This window comes from Podarcis cretensis (genome assembly GCF_951804945.1).
Source record: "Podarcis cretensis genome assembly, chromosome: 13".
In the NCBI taxonomy this organism is placed as follows: domain Eukaryota; kingdom Metazoa; phylum Chordata; class Lepidosauria; order Squamata; family Lacertidae; genus Podarcis; species Podarcis cretensis.
In genome coordinates, this window is record NC_137182.1 from 32,173,487 (window position 1) to 32,197,031 (window position 23,545).

Genomic DNA, 23,545 nt, shown 5'->3' on the forward strand with positions numbered 1-23,545 from the left:
TTTCCATTATCTTTACAATTCCCCAAAATGTAAACAATATAATGGCTACATAATGGAATATGTGTCGGCCAACTAACCAAATGTTCTATCAGACACAGGACTGATATGACGTACAGCTCCCTTACATATATAAACATTGTTACAGATATTATAACAACAACAACAACAACAACAACAACAACAACAACAACAACAACAACAACATGGAAGAAAAACCCATGAGTACAGAATCCTGTTTATAAGAGTGTTCAAAAGAAATACAGTAACAAGAATGCCAAGAGTTGCCATCCTACTAGGAGTAGAAGCAACAGTAGTAGTACTCATGGCAGAGTTAGCAATATTTTCAATACTAAAGGAATGGTAAAATATTATGATATTATAGTTAGTGTTTTGGTCTTTAGAATATAACATGATCTGTGCCTCTAACCTTCAAGCCACAATATGAAACTATTGGTTATCTGTTGACATGATCTAACAGAAGCCCAATTTTGAAACATAACAGTGATCATAAATACTACCAATATAAAGGTATGGTTGAATTCACATGGACTTAAATTTTGTCCACCTAAGTTACCCAGTGTATTATATGACCTATAATATCATTAGAATCAGGAAGAGCTTCTAATATGTAACATTTCTGGCAGGTGTACTTGATGAGTTGCTTTGGACAATATTTGGCGGCATGATTTTTATTGCCCCTTAGTGATCATTGCAAAAAAAAACCCCTTCTTTTTTACATCATTCAACAGGATGCTCACATGGAAAACAACAGCACAGCAGTGACAGAATTTATCCTCCTGGGGCTTTCTCAGAATCCAAGAGTACAGTCTGTTCTCTTCTTCCTTTTCCTCACTGTCTACAGCACAACATGGATTGGAAACCTCACCATTATAATCAGCGTTATCAGAACACCCAACCTTCACACACCCATGTATTTTCTATTAGCCAACCTGGCTGTCATAGACATCAGTGAGTCATCAGTCACATCACTGAAAATGTTGTGGGACCTATTCTTCCATACAAATACCATTTCTTACAATTGGTGCATTGCACAGATCTTCTTCATCCATTTAACTGGGGGTGCTGTGGTCTTCTTACTTGTGGCAATGGCAGTCGACCGGTACATAGCCATCTACAAGCCACTGCGATATTTAGTTATAATGAACAGAGAAGTTTGCATAGGTTTGGTAGCTGGGTCATGGTTGGGTGGCTTTGCTCACTCCATTGTCCAGATTGGAATTCTCATTCAGCTGCCTTTCTGCCAATCCAACATCCTGGATAATTTCTTCTGTGACATTCCACAGCTCATCAAACTGGCATGTGCTGATACGTATATCCCAGAGTTGCTGATGGTTTGCAACAGTGGACTGCTCCTCACGTTGATCTTCTTCATCTTGCTTGTGTCATACACTGTCATCTTGGTGAAGATTAGAGCACATGTCACAGAAGGGAAGAACAAAGCTCTTTCCACCTGTGCAGCACAAATCATGGTTATGAGCTTAAACTTTGTTCCAGGAATGTTTGTTTATGACCGACCTTTCAAGGTATTTCCAGGAGACAAGGTTGCCTCAGTCCTCTACAGCCTTTTAACACCAATGCTGAACTCAATGATCTTTACTCTGCGTAATACTGAGATGAAAAACACAATTAGAAAGCTCACAAGAAATTTTCTGCTTTCTGAAAGGACAAAACCATCACTGTGTGTTCATGAAAGAGAGACATAGAACTTAAGCACCTTTTGTTGATGTTTTACTAAAAGTATATACTACATTTTTAAAATTTATTTTGCTTTCTATTCCAATGCATGTGAAGATGACTTCAATCACCCCCAGGAGTGCGCTCTCTCTCTCTCTCTCTCTCTCTCTCTCTCTCTCCCTGCCCTTTAAGGCCTGTTCTACTGCGTATCCCACCTATGGGCAGTAAGCCATATTGGCAGCCTGTCCAGGCTGCTACAGCCTATGTGATGCTCCTCCATCACTCATATGTTTTATGCTTGGGGCTGGGGCAGACATCCCTGTTTAAGAGCTGGGCATCCACACCTCTCCCTCTTCTCTTTGCAGCAACACCTGCCTGTCTGAGCCATCAATGTGACTTGCTGGTTGCTTTGGGGCCAAATAGGAATTTTTTTGCTGATCCACCTTGTTTGTGGGTTTTATTGTTTTTCACCACTTCATACTGAATAATTGGGTGGTGGGCATTAGATGATCTGGTGTGCTATTAATTTAGGGTTCCCATTGCAAAATCTTGGCTTTTAAAGGAAAATAATCAAAAAAAACCACTTCCAATATGGGCTGCTATACTCCTGAGTCTTCCCAGATGTTTTAGCTGCTTTATGAAAATTCTGCCCCGGCGATATTTTTGATGTTTGAATCCCGGCTATGTCCAGGAAATTCTGAACATATGGCAGCCCTATATTGATTACATGAACCAGGTCTTTAATTTAGTCACTTTGGGAAGTTCAGGTGTGGGAAGGGGAGTAGTTGTGTTTTAGCCTGGGGACAAGGCTGGATTAACTATTAAGCAAAATTAGCACCAAGGAGGTGGGGGGGGGGCACAGAAATTATGTAAGATTAGTTCTGATGATCTGATCAAAAACTTTGCAATTCTAAAAAGCAGAAGGCTATACAAAACCAAACATCATTTTCCATCATATGGTAGGTTTTGATTTATTTCAAAAAATAAAATTTTATTTCGTGGTTTATTATTGTCGATATTTTGAATTTGATATATATGGGGGCACCAACATCTTGTAAGTGCTTAGGGCCTCTAAAGGTCTTAATGTGGCACTACCCTCTTATGTATGGAGTTCCAACTTGAATAAAATATTATGGGGACCCAGGCAAGCCCTGCCATGCATCAAACGATACATGCACACACACTATTTGAATGGGGATGCCCATTAACTTTGTTGGGGCCTAGCCCCTTCAAATATTTTATTGTGGTGGGTGAAACCCCCATGGCCCCTAGCAGTTGGCTCCTATGACACACAGACACAAAAATACCATAAGAGAAGGAGGAAAAGGAATGGGGAATCATACAATACATTAATATATCATCTAACGTAACATTTATGGGGGGGGGGGAACCAACACACTCGGCATATAAATAGTAAATAATAACAAACAACATTAACTTCTTCACCTTCTTGGTGTGGCCTAGGAATGGGATGAAGGCTGGAAAGTGAAGCCTCCAGTTCTTGCATCAGGGGTTTTGTTGCCCTAAGCTAAAGTTTCTTTCAGGTTCTGGTTTGCTCCTGAACCAATAGTGTTTCCTCTGCAGCGGTTTTTATGGTATAAATAAATAAAGTGACCCTAGTTTGACCTATATGTATTTCTTTGTTTATGTGTTATTTACTATTTCTGTGATATCTTCAAAGCAGCAAAAAAAGTTAATGTGCTTAATAATTATTGACATTTATTGGATTGGATTGGAAAACGTCTTCTGGACTTTTTGCATGAATGACTAAGTAAACTTAAAATATCATCTTTCTGAAAATTGAACTAATCATGTGATGTTTTTATGTCAGATTTAGTGGATCTGAATCATTATTGCATATTGTACATGCATGATGATAACACTAATTTCCAAAAGGATGACACTGTCACTATTACTGGGAAACCCAGCCAGAAGGGTGGGGTGTCAATAATAAATTATTATTAAATTATTGTGTGTTCATCAGAGAGGTGAATAGAGAGCTCTGCAAGCTCCACTATAGTGTTACTAATATAGTTTTCCCAATCATTATTACTGTTTGTAGGGTTCCAAACCACTATATGTCTGAATCAAAGACACTCCTCTTGCTTCTTGAAATTATTTTGCACAGGTTCCTACTTTGACTTTATCAAATCGGTTTGCACATCTTATTAACATTATATTTGTTTAAAAATCACATTTATTTTGTTTTATTTATTGTTAGGGTTCCAAGTCCTTGGATGTGTGGGTGAACAACAATTTCGTTGGCATCAGGAGTATTTATTTATTTTCATTGACACTTATTCATTTAGATTTTATAAACCAAATCTTGTGGACTGTGCCCCTGACTCAGCTTATCTCATGACATTAGCTGAGCCTCTGTTGAATAAATCACATATTGAACCTTAATGATCTCCCCTGTGTTTTGATTCCCCAGTTTCTCCTAGTACAACCTTCTTCACATAATGCTGAAACTCATAAGCAATTTCATAGCATCTCTATTATTTGCAGACATATGAATAGGGGTGACTCCATGTCCAACACCAGAGCCCCTTTGGATACAAATCCTTTGTCATCTCATATTATTACTAGGAGACAATAACCATTGATTCTCCATTCAGGAGACTGTAGGGTTATTCTCCATCAAAGGTAATACTTTAGGTGCAGGTTTCTGGAGTCACCATTTCATTATAGCTCTTTTCTTACTCTTGTCTCTGTGTTTATTTCTGGTTTTAAAAGCAGAATCACTGAAGGTTAATTTGTTCAATATAGAAGATAAGAAGGCATTCTTGGAGTAGTAAGCTATAGACTCTAGCAAATGGAACAAAATACTTTTGGAAGAAAGAAAAATGGGGCTGGATCCTTTTTTCAATATTCTGCCTTCATGATTTCTAATGCTCAACTTATCATGGATTACTGATGATTTAAAAAGATAATGATGAGTTGAATGCTATATGTTGGTGATGGTTTAATAGACTTTTTTTTGCACTGAACTTCATTATTCGTCTGAACAGATGCTCACCAAGGAGAAATAACTGTGCTTCTCTAAGATGACAGTTTTCAACTTGTTTTGTAATTAGAAAATGGAAAGTTCCCAGCTAATTGGACTGTTGTGGTATAAAATGTGGAAATTTATTTATTTATTCTATTTCATAACATTTAGATACTGCTTGATTGTAGGGGGAAAAAACCTGAAAGTTGTTTCCAAAAGGACAGCACAATAAAATTATCACTAACATATGTACATCATGATTTAAAACATACAGAAAGTTAAAACCACCATATAATAGACTAAAACAAATTGGAATTCATACAAATTTGCTACAATAAACTGCCGTAAGATTATATCAATATGGCACATGACCATTGCAAAAATAAGTAAAGCAATTCTTATCCCTTTACTGGGGAATAAGACCCATTTACTTCAATATGATTTACTTCTCCATAGACAAGGTTGGGATTTGAACTGTGGAAAATGTTTACATTTTTTAGTGATGCTGGACAGATGAAGTGATACTCGATAAAGTCCAGTTGTCTATCTACAACCCAAATTTATGATTTGATTGTTGTGGGGGACCTGTAATGGGTATGTCAAGAGTTGTTTGAGGAAGTAATTTGATGACATGACTTTTAGTGGTCCTTAGTGAGCCTCAGTAGGATGCTCACATGGAGAAGAACAGCACAGCAGTAACAGAATTTGTCCTCCTGGGCTTCTCGCAGAATCCCAGAATACAGTCCCTTCTCTTCCTCCTTTTCCTCACTGTCTACAGCACAACTTGGTTGGGAAATCTCACCATTATAGTCACTGTGATCACCACCCCCAGCCTGCATACGCCCATGTACTTTTTGCTAGCCAACTTGGCTGTCATAGACATCAGTGAATCGACAGTCACATCACTGAAAATATTATGGGACCTCTTTTCCCATACTCATACCATCTCCTACAATTGGTGTATTGCACAGATCTTCTTCTTCCATTTAACTGGGGGTGCTGTGGTCTTCTTACTCGTGGTGATGGCAGTGGACAGATACATAGCCATCTACAAGCCACTGCGATATTTAGTTATAATGAACAGAGAAGTTTGCATAGGTTTGGTAGCTGGGTCATGGTTGGGTGGCTTTGCTCACTCCATTGTCCAGATTGGAATTCTCATTCAGCTCCCTTTCTGCCAATCCAACATCCTGGATAATTTCTTCTGTGACATTCCACAGCTCATCAAACTGGCATGTGCTGATACGTATATCCCAGAGTTGCTGATGGTTTGCAACAGTGGATTGCTCCTCACGTTGATCTTCTTCATCTTGCTTGTGTCATACACTGTCATCTTGGTGAAGATTAGAGCACATGTCACAGAAGGGAAGAACAAAGCTCTTTCCACCTGTGCAGCACAAATCATGGTTATGAGCTTAAACTTTGTTCCAGGAATGTTTGTTTATGACCGACCTTTCAAGGTATTTCCAGGAGACAAGGTTGCCTCAGTCCTCTACAGCCTTTTAACACCAATGCTGAACTCAATGATCTTTACTCTTCGTAACAAAGATATGAAAAACAATGTTGGGAAAATAATGAGAAAACTTTTGCGTTTCAAAAGGACTTAACCATCACTTTGTGTTCATCACAGACACCCATAGAGGATGCAAGCTCTGGAACATTTTAAATAAAATATTTTCCAATCATTATAATTTGTAAGCTTTGGAGTTGTGATTCATCTGAATATAAAAGACCAATTTTGCTTCTTTGGATTATTATAAAGTAATAATGCAGCTTGCATAATATGATAGTTACTGTCAGTGCTGATTTTTTTTAGAAAAAAGGTGGTAGAACTCACCACAAACGCCTCCCTTGTTTTCTTTTAATGGCAATGATGCCCACCTGAGAGGCACCGGAACTAAGAGATGCTGGAACTGGCTCACACTCAAGGATGGGAATAGCATTTTCAAGCATATAGAAGGACAGGTCTTGCTGAAGTAGAGGCAGCATGGCTTCTGCAAGCATAAGACTTGTCTTAACAAACCTTTAAGCTTATTTGAGAATGTCAAGAAGCATAGAGACAAAGGCAATCCATAAAACATTGTGTACTTATTTAAATAACAATAATACTTAAAGTTTCAAAATGTGCTTCACCAAATGTTCCTGATTAAACTTAGCAGGATAGAAAAAGAAGAGACATCTTCTTTGTAAAATATGTGTTTAATGTGCATATAAGTTGTGTGGAGGTTTGCATTTGCAGATGCCTTGCAGAGAACTGTACCAGGTGCAAAAGGTGCTTGTGCAGTTAGAGCTGCAAAAAAGAAGATGGAGTCTTTGGAATCAGCTACATTAGTAAAAAGAAAGAAAGAAAAGTGTTTTAAATGTGTTATAGCACTGTGACACCAGATGGCACTGTGGGGTTCCATCTTTGGGCAATGTGATTTCCCATTAGGAGGTTTACAGTGCATTTCCCTGAAACATTTTTTTGATGTTTCTAGATTCAGCCTTTGTTTCAATGTTTTGTTAATTGATGACTTTGTTTCAATGTTATGTTAATTGATGACTCATCCTTGCATGTCTGGGCTTTCCTACAAGCTACCAGCATGTAGAAGAAACAACTTGCTTATTGAGTTATATCAGGGAATTCTGCTCACATATCTCACATATTGTTGTAGATCTGGAAGCAAAGATTAGGGATAGTCTGTTCTCCCAAATGTAGGGAGGTAGCAACTGGAATCCCCCAATGTTTGGTATTAAACATGTGCTTTTGAATTTGTACATAAATGATCTAGTGTTAGCAGTGAGTGGTGGCTGTTGATACCAAATTGTTCAGAGAGATTAAAACAAAATAAATTGTAAACAGTTTCAAAGGATCTCTACAATTAAAATGGGCAAATGGGCAGTAGGATTGCAGATTCCTGGGTGGCTTTAAAACAGGCTTAGAAAATTTTCTGGGCTAGGCCTATGTTCTGTCTCTGCAGCTGCTAGAAACTATCGTTGTGGTGAGCACTGCTTCACTCAGTTCCTGGGGAAAACAACAGAAAACCTTAACAAAAATACATGTACGGGAAATTCCAGACATCTCTTAAAATTCAAAATTCCCCCCAGGATGCCATTTTAGGTCTCCGATTTCCTGGCATGTCTGGAATTTTCCAGGCGTATGGCAAGCCTAATGCATCTGAGATTTCTTAATCCATGCAAGCACATCTCTGCACACACACCATCCATGTAAACAATGAGCATTATAATAGTTCAGGGATACGTGAGCTAGGCTAATGCACTTCTGGAGTGTCCCTGAGGCCTGAGGGTGTGGATGTTGTTGTGGCCTGGGTAGTCTTGAGCAGGGGTGGCCCATCCCATTTCACTGCTGCTTCCCACCCCTCACCCCACCCCCACTTCTGCTGCATGCCAAACTCAGCAAGAGGGGTGGCAGTCTGCAAGACGTTGACGCTTATCTTCTCCAACCAAGGGGCAGGGAAGATGAGCAGCAATGCTCTCCCATTTTGCTGAACTTGGCAGGAGGGGAGGTGTTCTGGTGGTGGTGGAAGTGATGAGGTGGGTGTTGCATCTTGTGCTTCGGCCACCTGTGGTGGGTGCTTCACTCCGCCTCACGGATTTGGTGTTGAGAACCAGACAGAGAGGCTTACATAGTTGCATTTGGCTCAGAGATTCCCCACTATTAGCTTACCTTACTTACTTACTTACTTACTTACTTACTTACTTACTTACTGTGTTTTTATACCACCTTTTCTTCCAATGAGCTCAAGGTGGTATACAGTGGTACCTCGGGTTACATATGCTTCAGGTTACATACGCTTCAGGTTACATACACTTCAGGTTACAGACTCTGCTAACCCAGAAATATTACCTCAGGTTAAGAACTTTGCTTCAGGATGAGAATGGAAATCGTGCAGCTGTGGCACGGCGGCAGGGGGAGTCTCTATTAGCTAAAGTGGTGCTTCAGGTTAAGAACAGTTTCAGGTTAAGAACAGACCTCCAGAACGAATTAGGGTAAGTTCTTAACCCAAGGTTCCACTGTACATGATTCTTTCCCTTCCCAAAAAAACCTCCCCCAAACCCTGTGAGGTAGGTTAGGCAGAGAGACACCCAGTAAGCTTCATGGCTAAGTGGGAATTGGAACCTTGGTCTCCCATGCCTTTGTACAACACTGTAAATCACTACCCCAAACTGGCTCCTGGCAATAAATGAACATACTATTTATCAGCTCCTGTCTGGAGACTTCAGTACATAGGCAATGTTCAGCAGACAACATGCTTTTCATTTGGTTTTCATAATAATTATTTTTATTACATTGAATCAATATTTTGCCAGCATTTTCAGTTATAATAGTAATATGTAGCAATATAAAAATGATACTAATAAAGAAATAATAATAATAATCCTTGTGTTTGCATTTCCTTTTTTGCCTCTTGTGGTTGCAATAATTGATATATAATACCTTCAAGTACCACAATGATTCATTTAAACTGCTAATTGAATATCAGTTACACCTTTAGGGTAGAATGAAATTATTTGCTGTGGGGAAAATAAAGAGAGAGTGCTGATGAGAATAAATGCCATTTTTGAATCATACTAATACAGTATAATATTATTAATTGAATCTTATTAATAGCTATGTTGGACAACATTTTAAACGTTGGGAATTTTATTTATTTATTTATTTATTTATTTATTTATTTATACCCCACCCATCTGGCTGGGCTTCCCCAGCCACTCTGGGCGGCTTCCAACAAAATATTAAAGTACAGTAATGCATCAAACATTAAAAGCTTCCCTAAACAGGGCTGCCTTCAGATGTCTTCTAAAAGTCTGGTAGTTGTTCTCTTTGACATCTGGTGGGAGGGCGTTCCACAGGGCAAGCGCCACTACTGAGAAAGCCCTCTGCCTGGTTCCCTGTAACTTGGCTTCTTGCAGTGAGGGATCCTCCAGAAGGCCCTCGGCGCTGGACCTCAGTGTCTGGGTAGAACGATGGGGGTGGAGACACTACTTCAGATATACTGGACCGAGGCCATTCAGGGCTTTAAAGGTCAGCACCAACACTTTGAATTGTGCTCGGAAACTGTATGATGGGGTACTGCATACAGGATTAAACACTGGACTGATCTATAAATCCCTAATACAGAAATATTTCATTATTCACTCCATGTTATAAAATTCTGCATATAAGGGCTTTGGAATTGACTCGAATGTTTTGTCATAATTTGACCCTTAGGGATATATACCTATTGTATGATGAACAACCTTTCCCATATATTCTGTAGGAAATAGAAGTGTACTGATTCAATCTCTACCAGCAAGGAAAGAACATAAGAGTATGACATAGGTAAGTTGCTTCCTAATTTCACTAATACTTAAATTGAAACTTTTGAAAATTTAAGGAGTATGAAGTATTCTTTTCCTCTCAGACCCATGCCCAATCTGCTTCAAATGTTAAAACTATTCCATGGCCCACAGAACCGAAGAACACAAAATTGACAAATTACTTATTGCTGTGATAAGCAAATATGTGTTTTGTTTTCATCTCTGCAGCTATCTAAACAAGGCAAGACAGAGAACACGGAGGTCGATGGGACTATCCACATTGTTGTCGTTGGTGTTGATGTCTTTGATAAGCTGAGTTAATTTTTATTTTTTCCAAACACATCAGTGAGTATAAGAGAAAGAAAGGCATGAGGATGGGAGTTAAGGGTTTCCATGAGACACTGTGGGAACTGTTTACAGAGGAAAGACCTGAGAGAGGTACACATGATTCTCTTTTCTTTCCTACTTCCCTTGTTATCTGTACTCATGTGCTATCCACTTTCTTTTTTCCTTTGTGTTGGCCTAAAATTTATTCTACTAGGGAAGGAGAGGGAATTTCCTTCTAATACAATACAATACAATACAATACAATACAATACAATACAATTATATAAAACTATGTATACTTTGGGCTGTATCTAAAGTTGCATGCAGGGAGCTGTACTTGCAGAACTGGGCTTCCCATTCCTCTCTTATCACCTTGCGGTCTCAAAATTTGCTCTGATGGAGCCTTCAGTGCTCTGCAGCAGATGCTGGGGGGAGCACTACAGAGGAAAAGTGGGGTGCAAGCTGAAGTCTGTAATGTTAGCAGAACAGCAGCATTATAAAAAATGTTTCAACAATACAATTTCAAATGGAAGATGCTATAACTTTGGATAAATTAAATGATAATCAGAACTGAGTCAAATTTGAGCACTTTTGTGTGCTTTTGATTTCAAAATGGAATATTTAGGAAATTGAAAACATTTTTTCATTTGGAAATTAATGGGAAATAAACATTTTAAAATTTATTTAAATTTATTTAAGATAAGAACAAAGACCAGATTCAAGACATTGCATAATGGGGATCAATTTTTACATTGAATTGCCATGATCTATAGTAACAAACTATTAAAAAGGTTCAAATTAGCAGCCATCTTTACACCACTCTTTTCACTTTGTCTCTGGGTTTAAACAAGCATAGCTGATGTTTCTCATGCATATTTCCATGCATTATCCCACAGGAATCACCATCCAGCATCTTTTGTGCTTAAATAACTTATGGTGTCCCTACCATTGTATCATGTAGAGATTTCAACATAGAAGAAGAATTGTTCATCTTGCTGCTCTCCATTTATTCAAGTGACTGTATTAGTTGTGCAGCATAATGAGGAACCAGACAAGGACTGTGAATGAATTTATACTCCTAGGATTCAATGGGACTAAGAGGGTTGAACCGCTACTCTTCATTTTATTCTTCATCACCTACACTGTTGCTATGATAGGCAACTTTATCGTTATTACCTTGGTGTGGTGTGAGAACAGCCTTCGCAGCCCAATGTACATGTTCATTGCTAACCTGTCTTTTTTAGAGATTATATTCACCACCACAGTTATCCCTAAAATGCTATTCAATTTCATGAGTCAAAGAAAATCTATCGCCTTCCATAGTTGCATCCTGCAGGCTTACATATATTTCTCAACAGGTTCCACAGAGTTCTTCCTTTTGGCTATCATGTCATTCGACCGCTATCTGGCCATTTGCAACCCTCTGAGATATGCAGCCATCATGAGCACAGATGTATGTTTTCAACTTATAGCTGCCTCCTGGATGTGGGGCTTCTTTGCAGTACTACCACCTACAATCCTGGTAGGCCAGCTGCCATTTTGTGGACCCAATTCCATCAACCATTTCTTTTGTGATGTTGACCCAGTTCTCAAGCTGGCCTGCTTTGATGTAAAGAAGATTGAGATTATTAATTTTGTCAATTCAGCCTTGCTCCTCTTAGGCTCATTACTGGTGACAAGTGTATCCTATATATTCATTATTGCAACAGTGCTGAGGATTCCTTCAGCAAAAGGACGACAGAAAGCATTCTCTACGTGTGCCTCTCACCTAATTGTGGTGACACTGTTCTATGGGAGTTCTATTTTCATTTATGTTCAGCCACAAAAAAATCACTCATTGGACCTCAACAAGGTAGCTAGCATACTGAACACAGTGATAACTCCATTAATGAATCCCTTCATTTATAGCCTAAGAAACAAAAAAGTCAAGGAGGCCCTGGACCATTTAGTCAGAAGAAAGATTTCCCCCTTAATTAACCTCAGAGTCCTGAAAAAGGAAGGGTCCCAACACTGTGTAGTATTAAATGACAATAGAAGTAAATGAAGATTATGTAGGGATTTACATGCATGCATTGGAATGGGAAAGAAATACGGTTCAGCTGAAAGTCCTGGAAATATACTGTAGATCATTCTTTTTTGAAATATTGAACCTTAATTACAGCTTTCAAACCAACTATTGTAATTCTGTGGTGTTTAAAACTTAAAATCCTCTTTCAGGGATGACTCTGAGTATATTCTTTGAACAGCCACTATCTTTCAACTCCAGATCAGTAGGTTGCTACAAAAACTATCCACTCATGACTCTTTGAGCTTGTTTGGAAACAGTAGCCTACAAATATGGTAGTTATTAACAATTTCTATAATTGGGAATCTAAAAAAGCCCCTGAAAACTATGATACGTTATTACTGGAATGAGAAAATTAACCATCGCTAGAAGCTGTTTTCCTAGGCTAATGAAAATAATGTAACTGTGCTTAATGTTTCAAATTGTACTTTAAATATGATTTATAGATCTCCAACTGTGAGAGGCCAAGTTACAGGGCACCATGTGGAGGACCTTCTCGGTAGTGGCACCCGCCCTGTGGTACGCCCTCCCATCAGATGTCTACTACAAAACTTTTAGAAGACATCTAAGGCAGCCCTGTTTAGGGAAGCCTTTAATGTTTGCTGCATTACTGTATTTTAATATTTTGTTGGAAGCTGCCCAGAGTGGCTGGGGAAGCTGGAGAGTGGACTAGATGATCCTCGGGGTCCCTTCCAACCCCACTATTCCTTAAGTTGCAATTCACTATGGGAATGTTAGATGCAGGGCTGCCATCATCCCCTCAGCTTGCTAGGATCGCAGGGACGGGGACATGTGGACCACTTGCGCAGCTCCACATTTCACATGGAAACTCCCTGAGCAATAGAACCTTAAGCTGGTATGCAGGAAGCTGGCCCGGTAGCAGATTTGTTGGGACTTTTTAGGGTTTCTGGCCAGAGTTGGCCCTGTAAATTTACACATCACGGTGGCAACACAAGGCAGGGCATTTTGCCCAAGTGGGGGGCTGGGGGCTAGCAAGCAATAACTCAATACCTCTCGCCCATATTTCCATAACAATATCTTCCGTGAAAGCCTTGCTAAAAGGTTATCTAGATGGGTCAGTGGTTTTGTGCTTGTGGGAAGGGTTTTCCCAAGGTTTGGGATTCCTCTGGCTTTTCAGCCAGTGGCTCAGAATACAGCAACTCAAAAGCCAGTCAGAGAGCTACCTGTGATAGCAAGTAAGAAGGTTAGGAAGCAGCTTTCATTGGGACGTATGGTGGGATCCCCTTGATTCTCCTTCTATTCCTGATTTTCATTGATCCCCTTTGAAAGCCCCATATACCATATTTTTCGTCCCATAGGACGCTTTTTGGCTCAAAAACCGCCTTATTGGCATACACAGTATTAAAATGTTCATCTGTGAAACGTTGTGGCTTCTGTCTCTTTCTATCTGAACGTCTCAGTCCAGAAGGAGAGTCAGACTCCTCAGATTTAATGTGACTAAGTGAACTACTAGTTTCAGGTTGTAAATCATCATTGTCAGACTGAAGAGATGCCTGTTGGCTAAGCTCACGGTCAGAAAACTCAAGAGAATCTAACCTCCCCTCGGGTGCCTGTGACTTTAAATCATCAAACAAATTATCAGATTCAACAGTCTTTTCGTCTTTTTCCATGAATTCAGAAGCACCATTTCCTGCTGCTGCTGCTTCCTCTTCTTCCTCAGTATTATCTATACCATTAGTATCTTGGAAAACAGCAACTCCATTCCAATTTACAGTTTGTATCATGCTTCTGGTAATATGAAATTTGCAAGTTGCTGGTATGTAAATTCTGTACGCCCCCTGCTGGTAGCCCATTAATTTTCCCTGAACACTACGCTCACCCAATTTCTGCTTAGCGGGATAATGCATAATTACATCTGAACCCCAAATACGTAGATATTTCAGATTAGGGCATTTTTTAAACAGCTTCTCATAGGGAGTGACATCTAAACCTGAATGATAACTGCGATTTTTAACATGGCAAAAAGCATGGAGCGCTTCAGCCCAAAAGTCTTTGGGCAGATTAGCATTGTGCAGATAAGTTTTAACCCCTGCCTGTAGGTCACGCTGCACAACTTCAACAAGTCCATTTTGCCAGGGACTTTGGGGCAAGATAACTCATGAGTAGTTCCCTGCGCTTCTAGGAAATTCTCAAAATCCTCAGAAACAAATTCCCCACCCCGGTCAGAAAACAGGTTCTTAATAGGTTTTTTAAAATGCGTTTTTACCCAGTTGCAAAAAAGCTTTGTACTTCTCAAATGCTTGGGACTTCTCAGCTATTGCATAAGTCCAACAATATCTACTATACTGGTCTATGGGAGTAAGCCAGTACCTAGAACCTCCTAATGATGGTGGGAGTGGCCCAACTAAATCACAATGTACACGCTCAAATGGCTCAGTTACTTTCCTATTTGAGCACCTACCCTTGCATGCAACCTTAATCTTATTCTTGCAACAAGATAGACATTGCATAAAGAATTTGCATGGTTTTAAGTTGAGGCCATTAACAATATTCTTTGTCTTAATTACATCAGCAAAATTCAGGGGTCCTAAAAGTCTGTTCGCCTCATGGACACACCCGGAATGTGGCCTTACATTCCTCAACCCCTGGCTTGACTGTGCTGCTCTGCAATTTATAGGCGATTGTGAGTAGGTGCGAAAATACAGTCTATACAAACCATCAGAGTCCCGGGCATACAATAGACGTTTGTTCCCATCGAAAAACTCACACATTGACTTTAAGAAACGCAGTTATGCCTTGATGAGCAAAACTGATAATAAATTGTCCACTGACGGGCAGTAAATGCAGTTCGCTATTGTAATGTTTAAAGAGTCAAGTTTAACAGTACCCCTGCCAAGTGACTGCAAGACTTGTGAATTGGCTAAATGTACATTACCAATTTCCTCTTCGAAAGAAATAAACAAGCTTTGATCATTGCAAATGTGCTGGGACGCACCTGAGTCCACAATAAAAGAATTCCACTTGGCACCTTTAAGTCTTTTACGATCTGTTGTCCGAGCATGAAAAGCTCGTGGCTCGTTTCTGTCTTTACAGTATGATGTCAGCTGCTGGGCTGACGACTGTGACTGATGAACAGAAACAGGCTTGGGAGTACTTTGCTTTCTTTTGGATCTGCAGTCCTTTGCAAAATGTCCTTGCTTCTTGCAGAACCAACAACGCTTTGCAGCTTTGAATGCAGTTGTATCACCACAAGTTTGCATGTGGTGTTCCTCATTCTTTCTGGAAATAGGAGTGCTTATGGCACAAGCCTCCCTCCTATCCAACTCGCTCATTAATCTTGCCGTTACCCCTTCCACAGTTAATTGTGCTGGTGGAACAGCAGATATCTGGCTAGCTATACCATCAAAGTCCTCATTAAGGGAACAAAGAATATTAAAAACATACTGAATATCAGGTATGTCCATGTCCCTTCGAATTAATTCACAGCGTATTGCCTCCAGATGCCTCAAGTGTGCTGCCAAATCACCACCAGGCTGCAACTTGGTCTGGTACAGCTGCTTGAAAAATGTCAATGCAGACACCGACTCTTTTCTAATATGCACTGCTGCAAGACTGTCCCACATTTCTTTGGCAGTTTTCTTATTTCTTATATAGACTACTTGCTGGTCACTGACTGCCAAATTAATTATCGCCCTGGCTTTCGCATCTCCTTTTGACCAAGCATTAGTTACAGGGTCAGGAGGGTCATTAGTTACATAGGTCCATACTTCTCTAGAGGTCAAAAGCGCCTCCACCCGAAAAGACCATAAACTATAGTTCTCATCTGTTAGCTGTAGGAAGACCAGAGCCTTCTCAGCTTCTGGAACCCGGTCAACCATTCTGGAACTCTTCCAGACCCACAGAACTACGCCAACAGGAGAAGGAGTTTTCAAACCTTTCTCAGAGTCCAAAAATATGCAGTCATTCACTCAGCAGCTGGGCCCATAACCAAAGATGTTGGCTATTTGCAGTTTAGTAGTGCTGCAGAGAGCTTGCTGGGGAGACCATGCATTAAAAAGGGACTAAAAAAGTACTTAAACAAGGTTTTAATTACAAAAACAAAAACCCCTTATACACTAAATACATCAACAACAAACCAGACCCAACCACCAACCCATCCCCCAGGGTAATGGGAGAGCTAGGTGCTGCTCCTTATATACTACACCCAATTGCTGACACAGCTTAATCAATACAACTCAGCAGCACCTGCTATGTTTCACAGCTGTAAAGCTGGGTCTCGTTATTTTGCTCTGGCTCTTGCTCTGGCCCCTTAAAGACATACACATCAGGTGGAACAATGATGAACCTTTACATTTAAAGAAGCCATTCAACAGCCCTATGCAGTATCCGCAACAAGTTAAGACTTGTCTCCTGGTTCTAGATCTAGACGAGACTTCTTTCAGTATTCCATTGTAATTTTGGTGTACTGAGGGTTGGGGAAATTGTGTTGGAACCAGCACGGGGCTGAGAGTTTGGAGGCTTATTGCCTCCGGATTTTTCCTTATCTGCTTTGGAGCTTGTCATAAGTGTCTGGAGCTTTAAGTCAGACCTAGTGAGCAGGGTTGCCATCATCAGGCTTCCAGTCACAGGTAAGGTGGGCCCTTGCCCTGTTATTGGATACCAGAAATATTTGGCTTTTTGTTCCCCTGAGGCTTGATCCCCTGGCTTGATCCTAGAAGTTGCTGGTTCTCGTGGGTTGCTCCTTCAGGATATATGTGTTCCCCTTTTGGAGTTGAGACTTGTAGTGCACAACTCCAAAACTGACCAGCTGGGTCGGGGGGAGGCTGTCCGCCTCCCAGTGACTGGGGAGGTGGGCCCGTGCCCGGTCAAGGATGTAAGGAAGTACTTGGCCTTGAGACCTCCTGGGGATGGCCCCCTACTCAAGCATGTAAATGGTCACCCTTTGGCGCGACACCAGTTCACAAAAGTCATGTGTAAGGCCATCTCTGCTTGTGGGATCTTGGCCTCTGGTTTCGCCCCCTCATTCCTTTCGCATAGGTGCAGCAACTATGGTGGCCCATTGGGGCTTCTCAGCCGCCAGGATCAAGGATTTGGGGAGATGGATATCGGATGCTTTCAAGGGTTATGTGCAAAACAAATGCTAAGTTTGGTACTAATGCTTGTTTGTTTCAACCCTTGTAGATCCCATGCTGGTCCACGTCTGGATAGTGGGACACAGCATCGTTCATTGGGCTGGCAGCAGAGCGAGGCAGTCTGCAAGGGGAGCGTGTCTCGGCCTCTCACAGCACGTGCAAGTGTCATGGTTTTCCAGATGCGGAATGTCATGGGGAGAGTTTATGCCACTGATTGGTCGCTGGCTGCTCTCGGACCCCCCAACCCTATGGCCATAGTGGTGCAGCTGAGGGAAAATGATGTGGCAACTATTGATTACCTTGCTTTGCGCTCCCACCTCAATCCAAAAAGGGATTTGGAGACATTGGCAGCCTTCAGTGAGAATAATTTGGTCTCACCTGTGCAGAGGCACACCTGGCGCGGTGTTTCCTGCCCGGAGGCCGCTAAAAGGGCCAGGAAGCGCATTAACTCTGCTGTTTGTGGGAAGGTATTGGAGCTGGGTGGTTTGGTGATTCCCCACCCTAGCATTTATTTTAAGGCGAAAGCCCTTTACCGGGCGGATGGAGTGCACCTTTCTGATTTGGGGAATGATATTTGGTTGGATGCTGTGGCTGAAAAATTAGGTTCCTGGTTGGGTTTGTGAGTGGTTGGCGGCGAGCGTTAAAGCTCGGGTGGCGGTTAGGCATTGGTTATAATATGCTGGTGGTGGAGGGGTCAGGATAGGCTGTGCCTGCCCCTCCTATTGCACTGAAGGGAATTCCGTTAAAGGAATCCTGGGGCTTGCCACGATTTCGTCCAATCCCTATCATGGGACCAGGGCCGGCAAGCTTTCGGGGAGCTGCTGGGGTGAGCGGCGTGGGTCCGACGCTTAGCTCAAATGACCCCCAAGTTTGACTTTCCCTTCTACTGGCTACCGATCAGACCTCGGCATGTCAGTTCTGTCCCAGGTGGGGGGACAGATAGTCATAACCAGTGTCTAAACAACCACTCACTGATTTTGTATTTTAATAAAGTTGTGGCCAAAATAGTGCCCAAAAACCAAAACAAAAATTAGGTGTCATGTGTGAAGTTATTTGAGGGGTGGCCTGGGGACCTACACACGCAAAACAAGGAGATATTTGAAGGGGGCCAAAGAGAGGGAAACTTTGAAAATAATTTGATGGTGGGGGTAAGAAATTGCACCTATCATGTTAAATATCTCAAGTGGTTGAGGGTTATTTTCAAACTCCAGCCTTTACAAAATGTCTTCCAAACGTGTGCAGCCATGCAGGGTTTTTCACAAAGAGGCTGAGAGCCTGGCAACACTTCATAGAATCCAGAGAATGTCACCATGTCCCATGAGGTTTTTGTAGAAAGTGCTGCTAAATAATAAGCACAAAGACCCCTCCACACCACTGCAAGTGCAAATAGGGCTTTTCTAAAGGTCAAAGAAGAGGGACGCGGGTGGCGCTGTGGGTTAAACTACAGAGCCTAGTACATGCTGATCAGAAGGTCGGTGGTTCGAATCCCCGCGATGGGGTGAGCTCCCCTTGCTCGGTCTCAGCTCCTGCCAACCTAGCAGTTCAAAAGCACATCAAAGTGCAAGTAGATAAATAGGTACTGCTCAGGCGGGAAGGTAAACAGCATTTCTGTGTGCTGCTCTGGGTTGCCAGAAGTGGCTTAGTCATGCTGACCACATGACCCGGAAGCTGTACACCTGCTCCCTCGGCCAATAAAGCAAGATGAGCACCGCAACCCCAGAGTCGGTCACGACTGGACCTAATGGTCAAGAGTAAAGGTCAAAGAGCTGTACCTTTACTATAGCCCCATTAGATCATGCAATCCCTTGAGGCTTACAGCTGAGTAACCTTTTGAACAAGGCCCTCATGACCCTGTGGCACCCTGCCTCTTTCATGGCAACAGATTTACGTACCACTTGGTTGTAAAAAGCAGTTTATGAAGAAAATAAAACAATAAAATCAACAGTAAAAGGGGTTAAAAACAACTATTGAAAACATTTTAAAAAATAAAATCAGCAATAAACTAAAAACAGAATAAAATATCAACACTAACACTGCTATAGTAACAGGGGGCAGATCAGTACTTTAGATGAGTACCCATGCATTAATTCTTATACAGAACACAGTGAGTCTTTCTTGTTTTATTGCTCTCAACCCTGAAGCTGCACCTTCAGGCATTGTGAGTTTCATTTTTGTTATTAGAACTACTCATTCAACTAATTTTAACTTCCTGAAATGGCCTACATTATGTTTTAATGTATTATATACTCTGGTGTTAGCCGCCCTGAGCCTGGTCCTGGCCGGGGAGGGCAGGATATAAATAAATTATTATTATTATTATTATTATTATTATTATTATTATTATTATTATTACTGCTACTACTACAACTACTACTACTACATAAATCCAACTCATTATGTCCTTAACCGCAAATATAGTTTACGGCCTGAATATACACTGGCAGCCCATTTGTTTCCATGCCAAATTTGATGTGTTTAGATATTAAAAGCCTTATGTGGCCCAGGACCCCAACGACTGACTTCCCCTATGTAAAACTACTCGGCCTGTGACATCATCATGAGAAACCCTTCTCTTTGTGCCACTGTTGAGGAAGGTCCAGAAGGTGGCGACAAGAGAACAGGCCCTTTTTGTAGTCATATCTCTTTTTTAAAAAAAAATAAAAAAAATGCTTTCCCCAGAAAACCCCACTTCTCATCATTTCAGTGCCAGGTAAATGCGGTTCTCTTTTCCTGGGCATTTAGGCAGAAACTAATAATAATATAATATAATATAATATAATATAATATAATATAATATAATATAATATTTTTAAATTTTGGATAATTTCATCAATAAATAAGTTTAAAGCAATATACAAGGACGTTTAAATAAGAACCAATATACATATAAATAACATTTACAGTTTTGAATCTTTCTGATAAAACCTCAACACTTTCCTCACTAGCCTCCTTATAGCATTTTTCATCTCTGTATTTCTTAATGTGTAAATGATTGGATTCAGCACTGGGCTGATAACTGTGTAGAGAATGGAGACCACCTTATCTGCTGTAAATTTCTTGAAGGGCTGGTCATAAATATAGATACATGGGATGAAGTGTAAACTCACTACTGTGATCTGGGCTGCACATGTTGAAAGAGCTTTGTGCTTCCCTTCTGAGACATGATTTCTTATCTTGAACAAGATGATGCTGTATGAAATAAGCAAAGCAATGAAGGTTCCTGTCACAACAAGTCCATTGTTGGAGACCATAAGTAGTTCAATAGTATAGATGTCTGTGCAGGCCAATCTGACCACCTGTGGAACATCGCAGTAGAAATTATCCAGTATGTTGGGACCACAGAATGGTAACTGCAGGATCAGTGCTACCTGGACCATGGAATGAATGGAGCCACCAAGCCATGCACACAAAATGATCCCAAAGCAGGTTTTCTTGTTCATGATGATCATGTATTGCAATGGCTTGTGAATAGCTAGATATCGATCAACTGCCATCATTGCAAGAGAGAAAACGACTGTACCCCCAATGAAGTGAAAAAAGAAAATCTGTGTCAAACATCCATGGAAGGAGATGGTTTTGTTCTGGGAAAAGAGCACTTGCAGCAATTTAGGTGCAGTTACTGTAGATTCACTAACATCTAGAAAAGCCAAGTTGGCCAGTAAAAAATATAAGGGCATGTGGAGATGGTGGTCTGATATTACAGTGATTATAATGGTGACATTCCCTAACCAAGTAGCTATATAAACTATCAGGAACAGAAAAAATAAAAACTGTTCAAATTCTGAATTTTGTGACATTCCTACAAATACAAATTCTGTAACTCTGCTTGTGAAGTTATCCACCGCCATTCTGTAGACTTGTGACAAATATCTGGAGGGAGGAAATAATATTTTTTTCATTTCATTTTCTCCACTTTTTCATTTGGTTATCAGTTTATTTCTTCACAATGTTCAAAGTGTATGGGTGATTCTATTTTTGGTCATTTTACCTCATGAAAAATTTAAGGAACTTAAATTTGGTCTTTAAAAATCTTATCTGTGTCCTGCTTTTGGACTTCCTATAGGCATCCGCTTGGCTGCTGTGACTGGAAAGCAGAATACTGGGCTTGATAGGCTATGAGCCTGATTCAGCAGTGCCTTCTTATGCCCTCCCATGATCTTATGTTTATCCCTCCAGTTTAATATTGTCTACTCTGAATGCCAGAAACTCTGCAAAAATTATTTACCACCATCACGCTATTTTTTTTTTTTAAAAAACTACCTGGGATATTTTAACTAGAGATTCCAAAGAATAAATCTGTGGTTTCTTTGGCATGTATTACATGTGCTCCACCACAAGCACCATTGATCTGCCACTCTTCCCTAAGCATTCTCCATGTGACAGCGCACCATCATGTTATGAGTTTCCCCAGCAATGCTCCACATCAGTGGTGGCTGATGTGCTTGACTGCATGTGTGGTAGTGAAACTCACAACACTGTATCACAGTTTGTACAGGTTCCAACACAGGCATGAGAATTCACCATTGGTAAATGGCTGTGCCATGTGTTAGGTGATGATCCAATCAACAGGACCTAAAATGAATTCTGCACAGACCATAGTAGTCCTTCCCCCGGTTAATGGGAAAGACATTGCAAAATGTCTTTAAAATAATTGTGACATTTAATTGAGACAAGCACACAACATTTTTAAGTGGGTGTGTTTTACTGACTCAGCTTGCCTCCATGTTTTATATTCAGACCTTGCATCAGTGGCACTCTGTGCGACCTCAAAATCCTGCGCCTGCACCCGCCTCTTGCCTTCCATTGGGCATAATAGTGGTGATATCTGATGTGGCACCCCAGAGGCACCATACCTGATGTGGCTGAACCAGTCATGCTTCCTTAGAACTGCCTCTGCTTGCACCCTAAAAATCAAACTCCTGACCTGAAAAATGAATTCTCATCCATAAGAAGGCTAACATTACCTGCTGTCCAGCAACATCCATGTCAATAATAAAAACACTGAGGGAGTACAGTTGGGCTCAATAGTTTCCAACCATATGCAGATTACATCTATCAAATGATAATTTCTATACCTTTGCTTCCATTTTAATCACACTCTGCTTTCCATGCTATTCTTCTAATCTGCACATCTATGCATCTCTCTTCACTTCCCCACCTCCTTGCTCTTCATTATTAGGAATACGCTGAGATATAACAAAAATCCCTATTATAGTATTGTTTTTACTGTTCTGCTGGGAGCCACCCAGAGTGACTGGCAAAACCAAGCCAGATGGGTGTTTCTTGAGTTATCTGTGCCTGTTGTAGAAGAGACAGATGGATTCCATTTAAGGGGCTGCAAAGCAGCTCTCCCACTTTGCTTTTCTGTGTTGACACTGGAATCAGTGGGATTGTGTCCATTTAGATGTGACTATTTAGAACAACAAAGGATTCAACAAAGAAGCAATGACCGCTCCCCGCCTAAAACGGGGGGCGCCCTTTGCGTGGACGCGTGCAGCCCCTAGATCTGGAGCGGCTCCAACAGCATAAGCTTGGCTTTGCCTTCCCTCAGGTGGGATACCTGGAGGTCTCCGCCTACCTCAGTCAGTTGTCCAATCCCACCTGGGGGAAGCGTTGCCAAGGAGACCAGGCCAGGTAGGGGAGGGGAGGGATTACCTGCCCACACAATAGAGGGTGGATCTTACCTGGGAATCCTCACTTGGCTCCAGAGCTTCTCCCACCCTACCCACCCTCAGTCAATGTCTTATTTTGCAGGTTAACTTTTCTTCACAGGTTTTGCAGGTTAACTTTTCTTCACAGATATGCGGGCGCTGCTACGTTAAGGTCGCTGTTAAAGGGCCGGAAAGGAATTTCCCTGCATTGGCAGGTTTCATCTTTCCCATAGCAAAACGTCACAACTTTGGCGGTATCAGGCCTTGGGCAGAATCCTTTAGTCCATCTTCCTCTTTGCGGCGGCGATACCAGGGTTCCCCGTTAAAGGGGTATCTGAAGGGAGGCTTTGACCGTACGCCGAAAGGTCATCATTGCTCTCCCCTGCGGCGGCGGCGTAACGGGGGCGGCTATCTCTGCTTGAAC

At 41.1% G+C, this 23,545-nt stretch overlaps 4 protein-coding genes across 4 annotated transcripts; 3 read left to right on the top strand and 1 right to left on the bottom strand.

Annotated features, from left to right (window-relative positions):
* Positions 1-758: 758 nt before the first annotated feature.
* LOC307201540 (olfactory receptor 4D1-like) lies at positions 759-1,724 on the top strand (the record flags this gene model as incomplete). Its single annotated transcript, XM_079950813.1, has 1 exon — positions 759-1,724. One exon carries the CDS (start codon positions 759-761, stop codon positions 1,722-1,724), a length of 966 nt encoding a protein of 321 aa, XP_079806939.1.
* Positions 1,725-5,358: 3,634 nt separating this feature from the next.
* LOC307201541 (olfactory receptor 4D1-like) lies at positions 5,359-6,291 on the top strand (the record flags this gene model as incomplete). Its single annotated transcript, XM_079950814.1, has 1 exon — positions 5,359-6,291. One exon carries the CDS (start codon positions 5,359-5,361, stop codon positions 6,289-6,291), a length of 933 nt encoding a protein of 310 aa, XP_079806940.1.
* A 5,060-nt stretch (positions 6,292-11,351) lies between these two features.
* On the top strand, positions 11,352-12,356 carry LOC307201542 (olfactory receptor 6M1-like; the record flags this gene model as incomplete). Its single annotated transcript, XM_079950815.1, has 1 exon — positions 11,352-12,356. One exon carries the CDS (start codon positions 11,352-11,354, stop codon positions 12,354-12,356), a length of 1,005 nt encoding a protein of 334 aa, XP_079806941.1.
* Positions 12,357-20,367: 8,011 nt separating this feature from the next.
* On the bottom strand, positions 20,368-21,318 carry LOC307201543 (olfactory receptor 4D9-like; the record flags this gene model as incomplete). Its single annotated transcript, XM_079950816.1, has 1 exon — positions 20,368-21,318. The coding sequence occupies one exon, from the start codon at positions 21,316-21,318 to the stop codon at positions 20,368-20,370; it is 951 nt and encodes a 316-aa protein (XP_079806942.1).
* Positions 21,319-23,545: the final 2,227 nt, after the last annotated feature.